Source organism: Myotis yumanensis, unplaced genomic scaffold (genome assembly GCF_028538775.1).
Source record: "Myotis yumanensis isolate MYYU_CA2020_CCGP unplaced genomic scaffold, mMyoYum1.0.hap1 SCAF_2, whole genome shotgun sequence".
Classification (NCBI taxonomy): domain Eukaryota; kingdom Metazoa; phylum Chordata; class Mammalia; order Chiroptera; family Vespertilionidae; genus Myotis; species Myotis yumanensis.
Genome location: NW_027223753.1, coordinates 9,143,435 through 9,160,512, shown reverse-complemented (window position 1 = coordinate 9,160,512; position 17,078 = coordinate 9,143,435). Strand labels below are relative to the sequence as shown.

The 17,078-nt window shown below is 42.4% G+C and overlaps 1 protein-coding gene across 2 annotated transcripts in view; it reads right to left on the bottom strand.

Moving 5' to 3' along the window:
* The window catches only part of SPEN (spen family transcriptional repressor), an 85,630-nt gene extending 68,552 nt beyond the window's left edge, over positions 1 to 17,078 (bottom strand). For both annotated transcript variants that reach the window (XM_070404170.1, XM_070404171.1), the window contains exon 1: positions 16,762 to 17,078. In XM_070404170.1, coding sequence (XP_070260271.1) covers positions 16,762 to 16,844 — 83 coding nt within the window. In that variant the 5' untranslated portion in view covers positions 16,845 to 17,078. The remainder of the gene's footprint in view (positions 1 to 16,761) is intronic.

The window sequence follows — 17,078 nt, the reverse complement described above, 5'->3', positions numbered from 1 at the left end:
CATGGTAGTGGGACCAAGACAGAGGCGATTAGGGGCGATCAGGCCGGCAGGGGAGGGCAGTTGGGGGCGAGCAGCCCGGAGGGGGGTGGCAATTGGGGGTGAGCAGGCTGGCGAGCAGGCTGGCGGGGAGGGGCAGTTGGGGGCAAGGAGGCCGGCGGGGGGGGGGGGGGGGGGGGCGGGGTAATCAGGCCAGCAGGGGGGGGGCAGTTGGGGGCGATAAGGCTGGCGGGGGGTCAGTTAGGGGTGATTAGGCTGGAAGGGGGGGTGCAGTTAGGAACGATCAGGCCGGCGGGCAGAGTGGTTAGGGGTGATCAGGCAGGTGAGCAGTTAGGAGCCAGCAGGCCTAAACCGGCAGTCGAACATCCCCCAGGGGGTCCCAGATTGGAGAGGTTGCAGGCCGGGCTGAGGGGACCCCCATCCTAATCGCCTCTGTCATGGTCCCACTACTATGGCTTTGTCCAGAAGGATGTCTGGAAGGTCTCCCAGTCTAATCAGCATATTACCTTTTATTAGTATAAACTAGAGGCCCAGCGCATGATTAAATCACGCGCATGTAGGGTCCCCTAGGCCTAGCCTGCCGTCGGGGCCATGTCTGCTGCCCCACGAACGCTGCCAATACCTCGCACACTCCACGGACACTGCCGGAACCCACCCTGCCCACCATGAGAGCCGCTGCTCGTTTAGTTGTGATGCCGTTATAACATCACGACCACAAGCCTTTTATGATATAGACAAGATTACTAAAATTCTGAGGCACACCAAAAAATATATTTTTTGCCAATCAGACAAAAAAAACAAACACCAAGGTATACTTTTGATTCATTCACACCAGACTGCTACTGTTGTGGTGGCTGTTGTCATTTTTTTTTAAATATATAATCTAAGCAAAAAGAGATCAGGACCCCTGACTAGTCAGGTATTACATGTTGTGTTTTTTTTTTTTAATATATTTTATTGATTTTTTACAGAGAGGAAGGGAGAGGGATAGAGAGTTAGAAACATCAATGAGAGAGAAACACCGATCAGCTGCCTCCTGCACACCCCCTACTGGGGCTGTGCCCGCAACCAAGGTACATGCCCTTGACCAGACTCGAACCTGGGACCCTTGAGTCCGCAGGCTGACGCTCTATCCACTGAGCCAAACCGGTTAGGGCAGGTATTACATGTTTTAAAAATTCTTGCACCACAGCACACCAGTTAGAAATCACTAATCTAGGATGACAATGACGAATTTAAAATGTTAATTGTTAGCATGACAATGATAAATTAAAAGTTAATGATTTCATTTTATATAAAGACAAGTATCAAAAATTGATATAAACCCATGGAAAACTGGGGGAAATATTTGCAAATTATGTAATGATAAGAAACTTTTACAACTCAACAATGAAAAAGACATAATGCAATTTAAAAATGAGCAAAGGATATCGCCTAGCCAGTATGGCTCAGTGGTGAGCATCGACCTATGAACCAGGAGGTCACGGGTTGACTCCCAGTCAGGGCACATGCCCAGGTTGCAGGCTCCATCCCTAGTGTGGGAGTCAACCAATCAATGATACTATCTCATCATTGATTTTTCTATTTCTTTCTCCCTCTCCCTTCCTCTCTGAAATAAGTAAAAAAAAATATATTTAAAAATAAAAATAAAACTGAGCAAAGGATATAAATACACATTTCTTCAAAGACAATATACAAATGGCCAATAAGCATATGAAAATTTATTCAACATCTTAGTCTTTAGGGAAATACAGACCAAAACCACAATGACATAGCATTTCACATCCACTAGGATAGCTAAAATAAAAAAGATAATAACAAGTGATGATGAGGATAAGGAAAAACCTAAACCTAGTGCATTGCTGGTAAGATTGCAAAGTGGTGCAGCCACTTTAGGAAACAGTTTATCAGTTCCTCAAAATGTTAAACCTAGAAATTACCATATAAGCTAGCAACTCCAACTCCTAGATATATACCCAAGAGAATTAAAAATGTACATCCACATGAAAATGATACAGAAATGCTCATAGCATTATTCATAATAGCCAAAAAAGGAAACAATCCAAATGTACAACTGATTAATGGATTTTTAAAATGTAGTGTGTCCATGTAATGAAATTGTTCAGTAATACAAAGGAATGAAGTAATAATAGATGCTATACAACACGGATGAACCATCATTATGCTAAATGAAAGAAGCCAGTCACATATTGTATAATTCCATATGTATGAAAGGTTTAAAACAGGCAAATTCACAGAAATAAAAAGCAAATTAGTGATTGCTACAGACTGGGGAGAAGAGAGAATGGAGAGCTAATGGGTATGGGGTTTCATTCTGCAGTGATGAAAATGTTCTGAAATTAGTGGTGATGTTTGCAAAACTCTGTGAATATACTAAAAATAGCTGAATTGTACACTTTATACACTTACACACTTAGTATAACAAAGCACACACCATTTTTAAACATTAACTGCAATATAATTTTTAAAACTATTTGAAACTTTACAAATAAGTCTTGACCCAGGAAGGTTAGTTTTCATGGAAGACCATAGATGGTTAGCAGAATGTTTCATTTCAAAGTAACTGATACACCAATATTTTGTATAATGGACACATGTATGTCTACATATTAAGCTTTTTTATAATCCAACTGATCATTAATATATACTTTTAAATCTTCATAGCATTCCAATGATCTTTATGTGCTATGAAGAATGATGCTATTAACAAGATTTCCTAAACTGAAAAGACCTTAGGCCCTAACCAGTTTGGCTCAGTGGATAGAGCATCAGCCTGTGGACTCAAAGGTCCCAGGTTCGATTCCAGTCAAGGGCATGTACCTTGGTTGCGGGCACATCCCCAGTAGGGAGTGTGCAGGAGGCAGCTGATCGATGTTTCTCTCTCATCGATGTTTCTAACTCTCTATCCCTCTCCCTTCCTCTCTGTAAAAAATCAATAAAATATATTTAAAAAAAAAAAAAAAGAAAAGAAAAGACCTTAGAAATCTTATAATCCAATCCAACATATGGGAAAAATTAAATCTACTCACTTTATATAATAAATGTGCTCCTGAAGAGTTAAAGTGTCATATTTTACATATACCATCACATACTAATTGAATTTTAGGAGCTCTCTATAAACTTGGTTCTCTCTCATCACTGATGTTTCTATCGCTCTCCCTCTCCTTTCCTCTCTGAAATCAATAAAAATATTTTTAAAAAAAGAATTCAAGCAGACTAAAAGAAACAACCTTAAAATCTAAAGATTCAAAAAAAATCTAAAGATTCCATAATTTCTAAGATAAAACTGGGGAAAGGGAAGGAATATAAAACCAGAAAAGTCCCCATGACAAAGACAGCAGTTCTAATCATGTCAATTTACATATGAAAAAACGGGTGGTGGGGGGGAGTCACAGGACACCACCTTTGTTGTATTTTCTAGTCTTAAAGATTTTTGATAATTTTAACTTTTTCACCTCAACCTTTTTATGTCAAAGCTAAAATTAGTACTTAAATATGCTGCTAGCATTCTATTCTTAACCTAAGGGTTTGCCTAAACCAAAGGTTCTTTACCTTTTATACCACAGACTGCTATTACAGTCTGGTGAAACCTATAAACCCTTTGTCAGAATATCATTAATAAAATAAAATACACAGAATTATAAAAAAACTAATTATATTGAAATACAATTATAAAAATATTTTAAAATAGGGCCCTCAGTTGGTTAGAGTGTCATCCTGATATGCCAAAGTGTGGGTTCAATCCCCAGTCAGGTCACATACAAGAATCAACCAACAAATGCACAAATAAGTGGAACAAATCAATATTTCTCTCTTACTCACTCTCTAATAAATAAATGAAATATTTTTAAATATTTAGAAATATATCTACTTATTAACTTATAGGAAATAAAGAGGACAAAAGGCAATGTTAATATTGCCACCAGACAATAATATAATCAGCAAAACCCATACTAGGAGAAATTCTACAAAACAATCAAATTAAGTTGTAAGGGGAGAGGGAGGGAGGGAGGGAAGGGGGGAGGAAGGGAGAGATATTGAGATTAACACCTATAGATTTAAAAATTTAAAGATTTAAAACCTATATTTTAAAAAATTCAACAAAACCTAACTTAAAATAGGTACTTTTACTGTAAGCAATTATACCTCAATAAAAACTTTACATATACATATGTATATATCACCAATTACAATTTGTGTACCTTATTTAGAGCCTAGGTTATTAAATAAAAGATTCTTAAAAACAATTACAAACTTTAATACTGACTGAGTATTTGAAATAAGGATATACCACAGTATTGTGATAAATCTTTTTTTTATTTTTGGAGAAAGTCTAGTGTCTAGTTTATTATCATAATGTCACGTTCATTTGTTGCATTGTGGTATATCTTTAAAAAGTGCTTATCGTCTGGAGATAAATACTGAATAATTATGGAAAACACTAGTGGCCAGGTGCACAGATTCAAGCACGTTGAAAGGAAATTAATTAGAAGGTGGCCAGCAGGGTGGGACTGGGCGAGAGGGGCCAGACACACCCTGGAGCCAACCTCCCGCAGTCCCTCCCAGCCGGCTGCACCTGGGGCGGCACAGCGGCTCCAAGGGCATCTGCGGTCACCACAGCTTAGCAGTAAACCAGATTTGGGGCCGACAGTGCCCCAGCAACAACATAACCCACGCCACGGCCGAAGGTGGAATCGCACGGCCCTGTGAGGAATCAGGCTCCCTCCTCTCTGGTTCTGGGGTGCGTCACCCTGGGTCATAACGACCGGTCATGATCGAGGCTCAACCAACCAGAAGTCAGTCCTGCAAGCCAGCACTGATTGCTTCTGCTGCAAGTGCGGTGCCCCAGCACTGACTGCTGAGGGGGCTGCGAATCAGGGTCAGAGAGAGGCCTGAAGAGAGAAGCAAGGACTGATCCGTTGCCTCTGTGGCAGCTTCTGATCAGCACTTGCCTCTCTCTTTCTCTCCCAGTCTGGCCAGGAGCCACGCCTCCATTTCTCTCCAGTCCTCCACAGGGGCTGCTGATCAGGCCCCGTTTATAGGCCCAGAGATGCTGACTGGCATAGAAACCAACCAATCAGAACCAAATCTGGGTTAACTGTGAGGAGCCAATGGCTGCCTAGGAGGCGGAGCTTTTGACGCTGACTGGCATAGAAACCAACCAATCAGAACCAAATTGGCCAGCAGAGGCGGGCAGTTGGAGGCGAGATCAGGCCTGCAGGGGAGGGCAGTTGGGGGCAAGATCAGGCTGGCAGGGGAGGGCCATTGGGGATGAGATCAGGATGGCAGGAGAGGGCAGTTGGGGGCGAGATCAGGCCGGCAGGGGAGGGCAGTTGGGGGCAACCAGGCCAGCAGGGGAGGGCAGTTGGGGGGCAAGATCAGGCCAACAGGGGAGGGCAGTTGGGGGCGATCAGGCAGGCAGGCAGGTGAGCAGTTAGGAGCCAGCGGTCCCAGATTGCGAGAGGGATGTCCAACTAAACCGGCAGTTGGACATCCCCCAAGGGGTCCCAGATTGGAGAGGGTGCAGGCTGGGCTGAGGGAACCCCCCCCCCCCACCTCCGTGCACGAATTTCGTGCACTGGGCCTCCAGCGTATATATGTATATATATATAAAAGGCTAATGTGCTAAGTGTCCAATTGTCCAGGTAATGATGTCACGTAGCAATGCCTGGCTTCCTCTTCCTAGTGACTAGCCTCCTTGCAGTTACTTCAGCCCAGGAACACGACTTGTTTTACAGGCAAGTGGAAACACTTTACACTGTAACCAAATGTCTGTGAATCGTTTTCCCGTTGCCTCATTTCATTTGATCCTCACAGAAGTCCTAGAGTAGGTAGACAGGAGACTCGGTCGAATCCTATTTTCTTTTCATTAGCTGGAAAATGGAGATTTAGAAAGCTTAGAAACTTGACCCGACTGAAAAGAAGAAATGGTGGACCTTGAAAATGACTTCAGGTTTTCTCACTGTGCAGAATATAGTCAAACACTGCTGCAGTTAAATATTTTACCCTTTGTTCTCCCTGCGTGATCTACAATAATAATCTGTTTCGTGTTGGTATTTACTGCTGTGTTGCTGACAATTACCTGAAAGAGAAGTTGGGGTGCTTCACTGAGCTGGAAAAAGTTTAGCTAAATCAGAAAGCAGGTATAATTAAGCAAGTTTATTCTATATCTTGGCTAAGTTGACTTGTGCATGCGCAATACATATAAAGCTCTCATTGGCGCCAATCACACACGTGTGTTTCGATCTGTCATTGTCAATTGTGAATATGGCTGACACTTCTATTATAGAGAAAGGGCAAATAGCAATATTAAAATATTTCTTCTAATTAATTTCCTTTCAGTGTGCACAAATTTGTGCACCGGGCCACTAGTATCCTATCTAATAATAGATAAACATGGTAATTGACCATACCTTCGCTACGCCTCCCATTGGCTAATCAGTGCAATATGCAAATTAACCACCAACAAAGATGGCGGTTAATTTGCATACGTAGGCTCCAAGCAGCGGAGGGAAGACTGAAGGCGAGCCAGAGCAGCGAAGAGGGAAGACGGAAGGTGGCTCCGGCCGGAGAGAAGGCCTGGGTCCCGAGTGCAGGAGGAAAACCTGTGCCGGCAGCCAGGAAAAGGGAAGGCCTATTGCACGAATCTCTTCGTGCAACAGGCCTCTAGTATATATATAAAAGCCTAAGCGACTATCCAACCGGTAGCCATGATGAGCAATGACCACCAGGGGGCAGACACTCCAACCAGTAGCTATGACGTGCACTGACCACCAGGGGGCAGACGCTCAATGCAGGAGCTGCCGAGCTGCAGTGACTTGGAAGTTGCGGTTCTCAAGTAACGGAACCAGAACCAGAGAGGAGGGAGCCCAATTCCGGGGTGTGTCACCCAAGAACTGCCCTCTCGCAATCCAGGACCCCTTAGGGGATGTTGAGAGCTGGTTTACGCTCTATCCCTGCAGACCAGGCCGAGGGACCCCACCAGTGCACAAATCCCTGCACTGGGCCTGTAGTATATAGATGTATGGTCCTAGCTGGTTTGGCTTAGTGGATAGAGCATCAGCCTGTGGACTGAAAGGTCCCAGGTTCAATTCTGATCAAGAGCACATGCCTGGGTTGCAGGCTCAATCCCCAGTAGGGGGCGTGCAGGAGGCAGCTGATCAATGATTCTCTCTCAACTCTGATGTTTCTCTCTATCCCTCTCCCTTCCTCTCTGAAAACAATAAAAAATAATATTTAAAAAAAGATCACTTTGCAATATATATAATATTGAATCATTACGTTGTGTAACTGAAACTAATACATTATCTGTCAATACAAAAAATAAATTTAAAAAAAAAAAGAAGAAATAGCCCAGCCAGTATGGGTCAGTGGTTGAGCAATGATCAACCTATGAACCAGGAGGACACGGTTCGATTCTCGGCCAGGGCATGATGCCCAGGTTGAGGTCTCAATGCCCAATGGGGATGCAGCATGCAGGAGGTAGCCGATCAATGATTTTTCTCTCATCATTGATGTTTCTCTCTCTCTCTTCCTCTCCCTTCCTCTCAAATCAATGTAAAAAACATATTTTTTTAAAAATAAGGTTGAGATCAATAATGTTTGGGGGAAGGTAGGGCCAGGGCAAAATTTTGCTAAGATACCACACAAAGTGAGTAACTGAAACCCAAATAAATGGAGCGATGATGATTCCTAATATTATTCCTAAGAAACAAACTCCCTTCTCACTACCTCCTCTCTTCTGTGTGACTCAGCATATAACAATCACAACGATCCAGTAATTAAGCTCACATCACAACAGTCAATAGAAGTAGAACCAAAACTAAAATTTTAAGAGTGGGGTAGCTCTAATCTGCTTAAAAAATTTCACCAGAGGCAAGTGATCATTTATCCACAAGTTGTCTCCTATGAGAGAAAAAAATTAAAAACAAAAATATGCAAATCACTTTGTCTCACCTTCCTTTCCTTTTTCCTTGTCTGCCCTCCCTCCCCAAAATGTTGGTTTCCAAATAAGAGTAATTGAGAGGAAGGGGATTGGATACAGAGGCAGCAGGACAATGTGCTCAGAGGTGGCAGAGGTGGGGGAGGCAGAATGGTTGGGATGTTAGTTACATTGAGAACATAATTGATTGAGCAAATGAGTAAGTACAATGAGAATAATGGGAGTCAGAATTCTCAGTCAAAGAAGGGATTTACACACATGGAAATGAAGTTATAGAGACTCTTCATGTACTGAAACGTGTGAACCTTGAGTTTTTAAATATATGACATAGAGGTACATGTATATCATGTGTCCACACATCTTAGCTTTGTAGCAATGAGTAAACTCAGCACCCAGATTTTGGTTTGTAAATACCATCCTACAATAAAAGGAACCAGGACTTACAAAAACTGCTGATTCCAGGAGTGGGGCAGGGAAAGCACAATATGAGTCTATGTTGTGCCATAAATAAAGAAATGCTTAGCCCAGTCAATGAACCAAGAGGTCACCACTCAATTCTCAGTCTGAGCACCTGATGGCATTGAGGGCTGGGTCCACAGTGGGGGAATATGTGGGAGGCAGCCGATCAATGATTCTCTCATCATTGATGTTTCTATCTCTCCCTCTCCCTTCCTCTCTGAAGTTAATAAAAATATTTTTTAAAAAGAGAAATGCTTAAACAATGATGGGGAAACAGCAGCCAGTTTGAAGAAGCTCCCTCCCACTGTTTAAATCTAGGATGGTCTGCAATGCAAAATAAGGCCTGGACTAAAGCCCACTGAAAAAATGAGAAATCACCCTGAATGGATAGCTCAACTGGTTAGAGCAGTGGTTCTCAACCTTCGTAATGCCGAGACCCTTTAATACGGTTCATGCTGTGGTGACCCCCAACCACAAAATTATTTTCGTTGCTACTTCATAACTGTAATTTTGCTACTGTTATGAATCATAATGTAAATATCTGATATGCAGGATGCATTTTCATTGTTACAAATTGAACATAATTAAAGCGTAGTGATTAATCACAAAAACAGTATGTAATTGTATATGTGTTTTCCGATGGTCTTAGGCGACCCCTGTGAAAGGGTTGTTCGACCCCCAAGGGGTCGAAACCCACAGGTTGAGAACTGCTGGGTTAGAGCATCATCCTGATATGCTAAGGTTGAGGGTTCGATCTCAGGTCAGGGCACATACAAGAAGCAATGAGTGCATGGATGCATGAAACAAGTTGATATTTCTCTCTCTCCCTTCCTCTCTCTCCAAAATCAATAAAAACATATCCTTGTTTTTTAAATTTTTAAAAAGAAAGAAAAGAAAAAAGAGCCCTAGCTGATGTGGTTTATTGGTTGGAACATTATCCGGTGCACCAAAGGGTCGCAGGTTTGATTCCTAGTCAGGGCACAGGCCCAGATTGTAGGTTTGAGGCATGTTCAGGAGACAGCCAATCAATGTTTATCTCTCACATGGATGTTTCTCTCTCTCTCCCTTCCTCTCTCTCCAAAATCAATAAAAATACATCCTTGGGTGAGGATTAAAGACAATTTTTTTAAAGAAAAAATATAAACCATGAGATTTCTTATCTACAATAGAATAAATGTAAAAGGAGTAACAATAATAGACAATCATTTGGCAATAATAGATAAATAAGGCAAGAGTTATCAATGAATGCTGGTGGGTGTAGGTTTGATGATGGAAGAGACTATCGGTGTAATATTAATATATCTCCCCATAAAATGCTAATCAAATTGAAGGGGGAAATGATGAAGACACAAACTTGATGAAGTGATCAAAGTTCAAGTCACCAGCAGTAGGATGTATCAATATAGTTTGCCTCCTTATATGATACTCTTTGTGGTATTCTTGCCAAGAATGCATGACCTGATCTAGTCATGAGGTAATACTAGACAGACCCAGGTGGAGGGTCATCCTGCAGAATGAAAGACCAATGCTCTTTAAGACTATCAGGCACAAGCATGAGAATTAGAGTAGGAATGAAATACTGTCCAGACTGATAAAACACAACAACCAAAGGCAACACGTGGTACTAGCTAGGATCCTAGACCAAAAAGAAAAAAGAGACATTGTTGGAATGTTTGGCATCATGTCAAAGGGGTCTATGGATTGGGTAGCAATGTTGTGGCAATGCTGATTTCTTGACTGGGAAGACTCTATAGTGCAACGCAGAAGAGGGTCCTTATTTTGGGAATATATACATTAGAAATTTTAAGGGTAATAGGACACCATGCCGGAAGAAGACAAGACAGAGTAATGAAGCAAATGTGACAAAAATGTTAGCAATGGGGAATTTGGGTGAAGGGGATGTGGAAATTTTTTGTACTATTCCTGAACTATTTCAAAACTAATGTTAAATGGAGAAAAAATAACGCAGGAAGGAAAGAAGTGGGTCTATAATTGTGAAGAGGCCTTTATTCTGGGGTAGCAAATGCCATCTTTTCAAAGAAGCCTTCCTCATCACCCCTATCCCCATTACTTTCTATCCCCTTCTTTGCTTTATTTTGTTCTCATAAAAGGATCAGCCACGGTTGACAGTTGTTGGAGCTAAATGATGGGTACACGGAATTCATTTATTTTTTTCTACGTTTGTGAATTCTCTGAGATAGAATTTTTAAAATGTATCTACAGCAAATATCAGTCACATAGTAATATATGTATGTGCATCTTTATTAATGCATTAAAGTAGCAGCACAATTAAAAATTACTGTAATTTCTAAGTTGTGATGAGCATAAATGAGATTGCAACAACTGTAATGTGAAATATGAAAGTACATCTGGATTTGTGTTAATAATGAAATTACAGGTACTACTCATACTATCTACCATGTTGGTACTACCATGATATTACTATCTTGCAATAGAAGGAAATACCAAATTCTGATAACAGGTCAGTGAAAATAATGATATAATACTTTCCTATCCAAGTTTTAAGTATCTCCTCCTAAATTCTGGTCTAAATATAAATAATTTTCATTGTAGATTATAACATTCTTTGAGAAAATAAAGTGATAAACTTCTTCATCTTTAATCCAAGGTGAATTTTAAAATATTGGATGCAAAAGAGCCTTTACTGTAGACAGCATAATTTGTAAAAATTAATGGTTGAGACCAAAAAAAAATCTACCACCTACCAAATTATTGACTTATAAAGGACACAAATCACTATATGCCAAATGTAGTTTTGTAAAACACAAAATGTTTTAAAGAAAAGTACAAATGTCCTAATTTTTAAATCAAAGGAATAAAATAATGGGTGATGGTTTTAAAAAAATCACTTTGAGCCGAAACCGGTTTGGCTCAGTGGATACAGCGTCGGCTTGCAGACTGAAAGGTCCCAGGTTCGATTCCGGTCAAGGGTTGCCCGCACATCCCCAGTAGGAGATGTGCAGGAGGCAGCTGATCGATGTTTCTCTCTCATCGATGTTTCTAACTCTCTCTCTCCCTTCCTCTCTGTAAAAAATCAATAAAATATATTTTAAAAAATCACTTTGAATCTATTTTAAGAACCTATAAATGTATTATATGTAAAAGTATTATGTAGTGTGTGTAAACAGGATAGAAATGTAACAAAGTCAATATAACGTATAATGAGAAAAATCTTCATTTCATTTGTCAATGTTCTCAAGTAACCCAAACTCAGCATCTAATACATAGACACAAAGACATACTGGTACACATACTCCCAGAGTTTAATGCTGGACTAAAAACCTAGCACCAGGTATATAGGACAAACAATAACTGTTTCCCTTTTGAATTTTCCCACAAATATTCCTTAACTGAAAGAACTGGAGCAGTTTGTTATATAATAAATACCTTAAATATGCTAGATTTAAACTCATCTCTACACTCAAAATGAAATCTTAAGTAATCAAGTCTAAAAATTCACTAAATTTAAGTTACAGTTTTATAGACATTCCATTGTGAGATCTTTTATATGTTTATAATTTTCAACTTGGCAGACAGAGACACATGTACAAGGGAAAATCTGAATATTGCAATACTTTCAAATTACGCCAAGAAAATACTTCAAAGCATATTTCCACACACTAAAACTAGCTAGATATCACACAAAATGTATATGGTTTCTAATAAAATGATTAAAACATTCTAATTGGTTCCCACAATAGTGTATGCTATTTTCATTCAAATTATGAGTAGCTACAGGCAAATAATAATAATTAAACACAAAAATAAAGAAAACAAATAGTAAAAGTTAGAAATTTAACTATAGAAAAATGTTGCTGTATTTAGTCTCCTTGTTCACCAGGTTATGTGTCTGTTTCAAGGTGCTGAACTTTTATTCCAAATAATCCAATAATGAAAATTAGGAGCCCAGTTTTAATAAAACTGAAGGTATTTTCTGACTACAATGTTTACTCTAAATACTATGTACTAGTTAACTACAGACCAAACACTACAGATTCTTTCTTAAAAGTAAAAGCAGAGAAATATATAGTCTCCAATTAAATATACTAGTTTTCACAAAATATTGCAAACTTTTTTTAATGTAAGCAAAATTTCAAACGAAGGGGAAAATGAGACTTGGAATATTTGAAAGAACTTTTACAATACTGCTATCTTTACAATTTCTAAATAAGTATTCCCAAAGCATTAGCTTGCAGGATTAAAAATGTTTCATAAATCAAGCTTGAAATTTCTTCATAAGCGTACCAAACAATACAATGGTCGAACAATCAAGAGTCCACAATGAAGGTAGCTGGGAAAAGGTGGCCGCTACACAAAGTCCAACACCATCATTCTTTCTGGCACTGAGCCCTAAGTTTTCCTCCAAACTGCTTGCCAGAGGCATTCTACTCAGGAAATAAAATAACATTTCAAGCATCTGTATTAATTTTTAATGCTATTTTTCAAGATAACTGAATTTTTTTTATGTTATTGTTAAAGTATACAAAAGCCTACCATGAAAACATTCAAAATTATAACATTCAAAACCAGGTTTCAAAACATAGAAACTGACTGGGCTCAAAAGAAATGATGTGGCAATGGTGTAGGCTACTATGAGTCAATTTTGTTTAAGTCTAAAAATATCTCTGGTTATAGAGTATGTAAGAACAAGGAAACTCTTCCATAATATTTTATGCTGTGTTCCAAAAGTAAAGATATCCAAATACATGTAACATATAAGGTATATTCCAACTATTTTAACTCAGGAAAACCACTGAAATAAGACATTGAAAATTAACAATAACAAAATACATTTTTTAAATGAGTCTCATTCTTTGACAAAATTTTACACAAGCTGCTACCTTGCTCAACCTCTGCATAATCTTTAACCTATTCTCTAACCTGGGGAATGTATGGGAAGAACCTAAATATGTGATTTACTTAAAATATGAAAATAAAATATAGACAATTTTGTATTCTTTGGAGGGTTCTATTCATTTACTCATTCTAATACAGGGAGTCCCCTTTGCACACACCTCTCTCCCTCTGACAACTAAAAGACAGCGAGCAATTGTTGTATAACTCCTCCCTTCCCCCTTAAACCCAGCTAACATACAAAGGAAAGGACTTTCTCTATTGTGCAAATCCAGTCGCTGAAATGGATCTTTGTTAAATAAAATCTGATTCAGAAATAGTTGTCATTTAATTTTTTCAACTGGCATACTGAAAGCTGTAAAGGTAGTGAACACAATAGATGCATTCTTATTGCAAGAAGGTAAAGCCAAATTTTGAAAATACTATGATTGCGTTTTAAAGGTTTGGTTTTTCTCTGGCACAGATGGAAAAGCCAAATCAGCATCCTTCCCTCAATCTATTTCCTACCAAAAACACAAATCAAAATATAAATAGTAAAAAAAAAAAAAATTGGCTCTGACCTTCCAGCCCCCACCCTAACCCCAAAATGCCTCTAAGCTGCCCCTGCTCCCAAAGCTGTCTGGTTTAACCTTTTTTTTTTTTTAATCCAAATACTTACTACAAAGGCCTAATCACCGTTATGAGAATATTCATTTTGAAAACGTTTTAAATAATGTATTCCCAGTGTACACCTCTTAATCCTGTAAAACAGTTATTAGTTAATGTTGTAATCAACTGGGGAAAAGGGTAAAAGTAGGCCTCAGCTTTAATTTAGGTATTGCATGTTTTTCCTCATTCAGATTTCTAGAAGACACCAAAAGTGACTATCCTTAAATTTTCTTGCACAGCTATCATTCTGGTACAAGTACATTTTTATCCCTTTCACTGAAATTATTCAGATTTAGTTGCCCTCCCAGTAACAATCACACGTTTTACAAAACATTTTCTACAACAGAGACAAAAGGCCATGAATTCCTCCAAACAAGGTCCATTTAGCTCCACAGCTGGATCAGCAAAAACATTTCTTGTTCATGTCTAAGGATAAACAAGAAAGCAGAAATAGAGATTACCTGTTGGGGGTGGAGGTGGGAAGGAGAGGATGGGAACTGGAAATCCCAGTGTCGGGGTTACACTCTTTAAACTCTTAAGAATGTACTATCTACTCAAAAATTTTTAACTCGCTTTTAAAACAAAGGAGTTTCAGGGACACACGGTCTGCTTAGTTTTAAGATAATCTGCTTTTATCAGTAGCATCTGCTTTAGCTCTGCAAAAGGTAAAATACTCCTTTAAGTGCAGTCGTGAGCAATGTGCCAGCTAATCCCTCTTTAATACAGTAACGTTCCTCCAGACCGCCGCTTTTCAAGGCAACTCGCCTGCTCTGCCCCCTCCTCCCTCTGTGCATTCTGAGATCTGCTCGGCTGATTCCCACATAAAGTGGGTCCTGGCCGCCATTTTAGAAAGTCATTCACACAAGCCGGACCGCAGCACCGTCCAGTTAAAACCTTCCAAATTCCCCTGGACGATTTCCTCTTTCCTCTCCCTAACATCTCATCTTGCAGAGGGGTCAAACTCCCCGCGATAGGCATGCCATGTCTCCAGAATCTGCATAATGCAAAATGACACCTCCGGCCACACAACACTACGAAGTGAATGCTGCAAGGCACGTGTTTGCACGTCGGTGCATACAAATTTCCCAGGCAGAGAGAACGTCCACAAAGAGATAAAGTGACCACGTTAAGTGCGTTTTCCACTCCAATCATCTGCACCTAGATTATTTTTCGACCAGAACAGTGAAGGGTGGGGAAGCCAGGGGCGGAGCAGCTCCAGGGAAAGTTCCCATCTGCTTCTCGACTGAGCCCGGGGCATCTCCATGATCGCTGGGGTCAGAGGCGAGCTTTCGCTAGCGGCCTCCCCCTGGCCCGGTCTCCCAGCACCGCGTAGTAAACACCCGGAGAGGCCCTGGAAGCGCGCCTCCCCCAGTCCTGCCGCGGACAGCAGGTTATGAATGGCCTCACTATGCCCGGCGCCTTTTCACACGCGGACACGCGCAGACGCGCGCTCCGGAGGCGAAGCTTGAACACCCCGGTAACAGCAACCACCAACAGAATCAATGGTCCTCCATTTAAAAGACAGCGGAGCTCGGCCGCCGCCGCTTCCATTTCCTTCGGCAGGCTGCTCCCGAGCTAGCGACGCAATCTATTTTTCCCAGGGTGACTCACTAATGAGGGCGCTCCATAATTCCCTTCACGGACTAGACAGTAAGAGGAATGGCGAGTAAAACAAACTGAAAACCTTTCGGGGTCTTGAGTATCGGAATAAACAGCCATTTGGGGAGGACAAGCCCAGATGTGCTGCAGTCCTCCTCCGTGTGCACCAAGTGTAAGCAAATCGTCATTTCGGCATTTTATACTGAAGATTTACGGTACGCGTGTATTTCACAAAGACAGGCGCTAGATACTACGGAACAACTAAGAGGTGTCAAGCACAACACTTATTCCAACATTCCATAGACACAAAAAATATTCTAGCAAGTTGGTTTGGTGTTTTTGTTTTTTTAAGCCACATCTTCTCATTGTAAAAGGCTTGCATTTCTTAGCCATTCATTAGCGAATTCTGGGTCGGAGGGAAACACGTTCCTTCAAAGGCGGCTCCCCAGGGGTGCCGGCGGCGGCCGCGGAAGCGGGGGTCCCGGGCTCCCGAGCGCCTGCGAGGCGGGGACCTGACCGCGAGAGGCGGACCTGCCGCCGCTGCACGCCCTCGTCCTCACCCGCCGCCTCCTCCAGGGACCCAGAGCTGAAAGGAGGCGAAAGCGCCGAAACGGGCGCACGAGCTCCTCTGCAGGCACGGTCCTCTCCCCCAGCCCGCCACACAACCAGTGTGCGCGGCACACCTTCCGCGAGGCCCCTAGAACCCGGCGTCTTCGCAGTTCCAAGATGCTCCGACATCACCTACCCAGACTTATTTTTGTAGAACCTGCCCTTTCGCACAAAACCCTCTCCAGGTCTGACGTTTCCGAGCGTCCGAGCTGGGGAGCGGGACTTGCTGCCGAACTCCGGAGTCGGCCGTGAGGGGACGGGCGGGTGGGCAAGGTTCCGGGCCCGACCCGGCCGGCCCCTCGGAGCCGGGACAGCGGCACGCAAGGACGCGTCCCGCCGCCGCCTCGCCAGCGGGAGGGCACCTTCCCAGCGCCGGCTTCGCGGAGGCCGAGCGACAGCCTCCTCCTTATTGGGAAGGGAGAGGAGCAGCAGCAGCAGCAGCAGCCGCGCCCGCTCCGCCGAGGCCCGACGCCGGCCGAGACGGCCAGGCATCCGCGCGACCCCGCGCCCGTCCGTGGGTCTGGCCCGGGTCCCCTCACCAGTTCCGCGCACGAGGAGGGGCCGGCAACGGGCCGGAGCGGGCAGCGGCGCCCGGGCCTCGTGTCACTCACCGTTTGAAATGCTCGATGATCTTCTCTTCCCGCACATTCTCCGGTAAGTTGCCCACCCAGAGGTGCCTGGTTTCTCGGACCATGCTGGGCGGTGTGCCGGCGACCGCTGGTGCGGGTTCTCCCTCGCCGGCTTCGTGTGAGCCCGTCAGCGCCGGGAGGCGGGCGCCGAGGCGGCGGCGGCGGCGGCTGCGGCGGTGGCGTCGGCAGCGGCGGCGGCTCCTCCGGCTCCTCCCCGTGCAGAGACCATCCCTCTCCCCCAGGTTCTGACTCTCCGGGCTCGCAGCTCCGCTCTGCCGCCACCACACACCCGAAGCCGA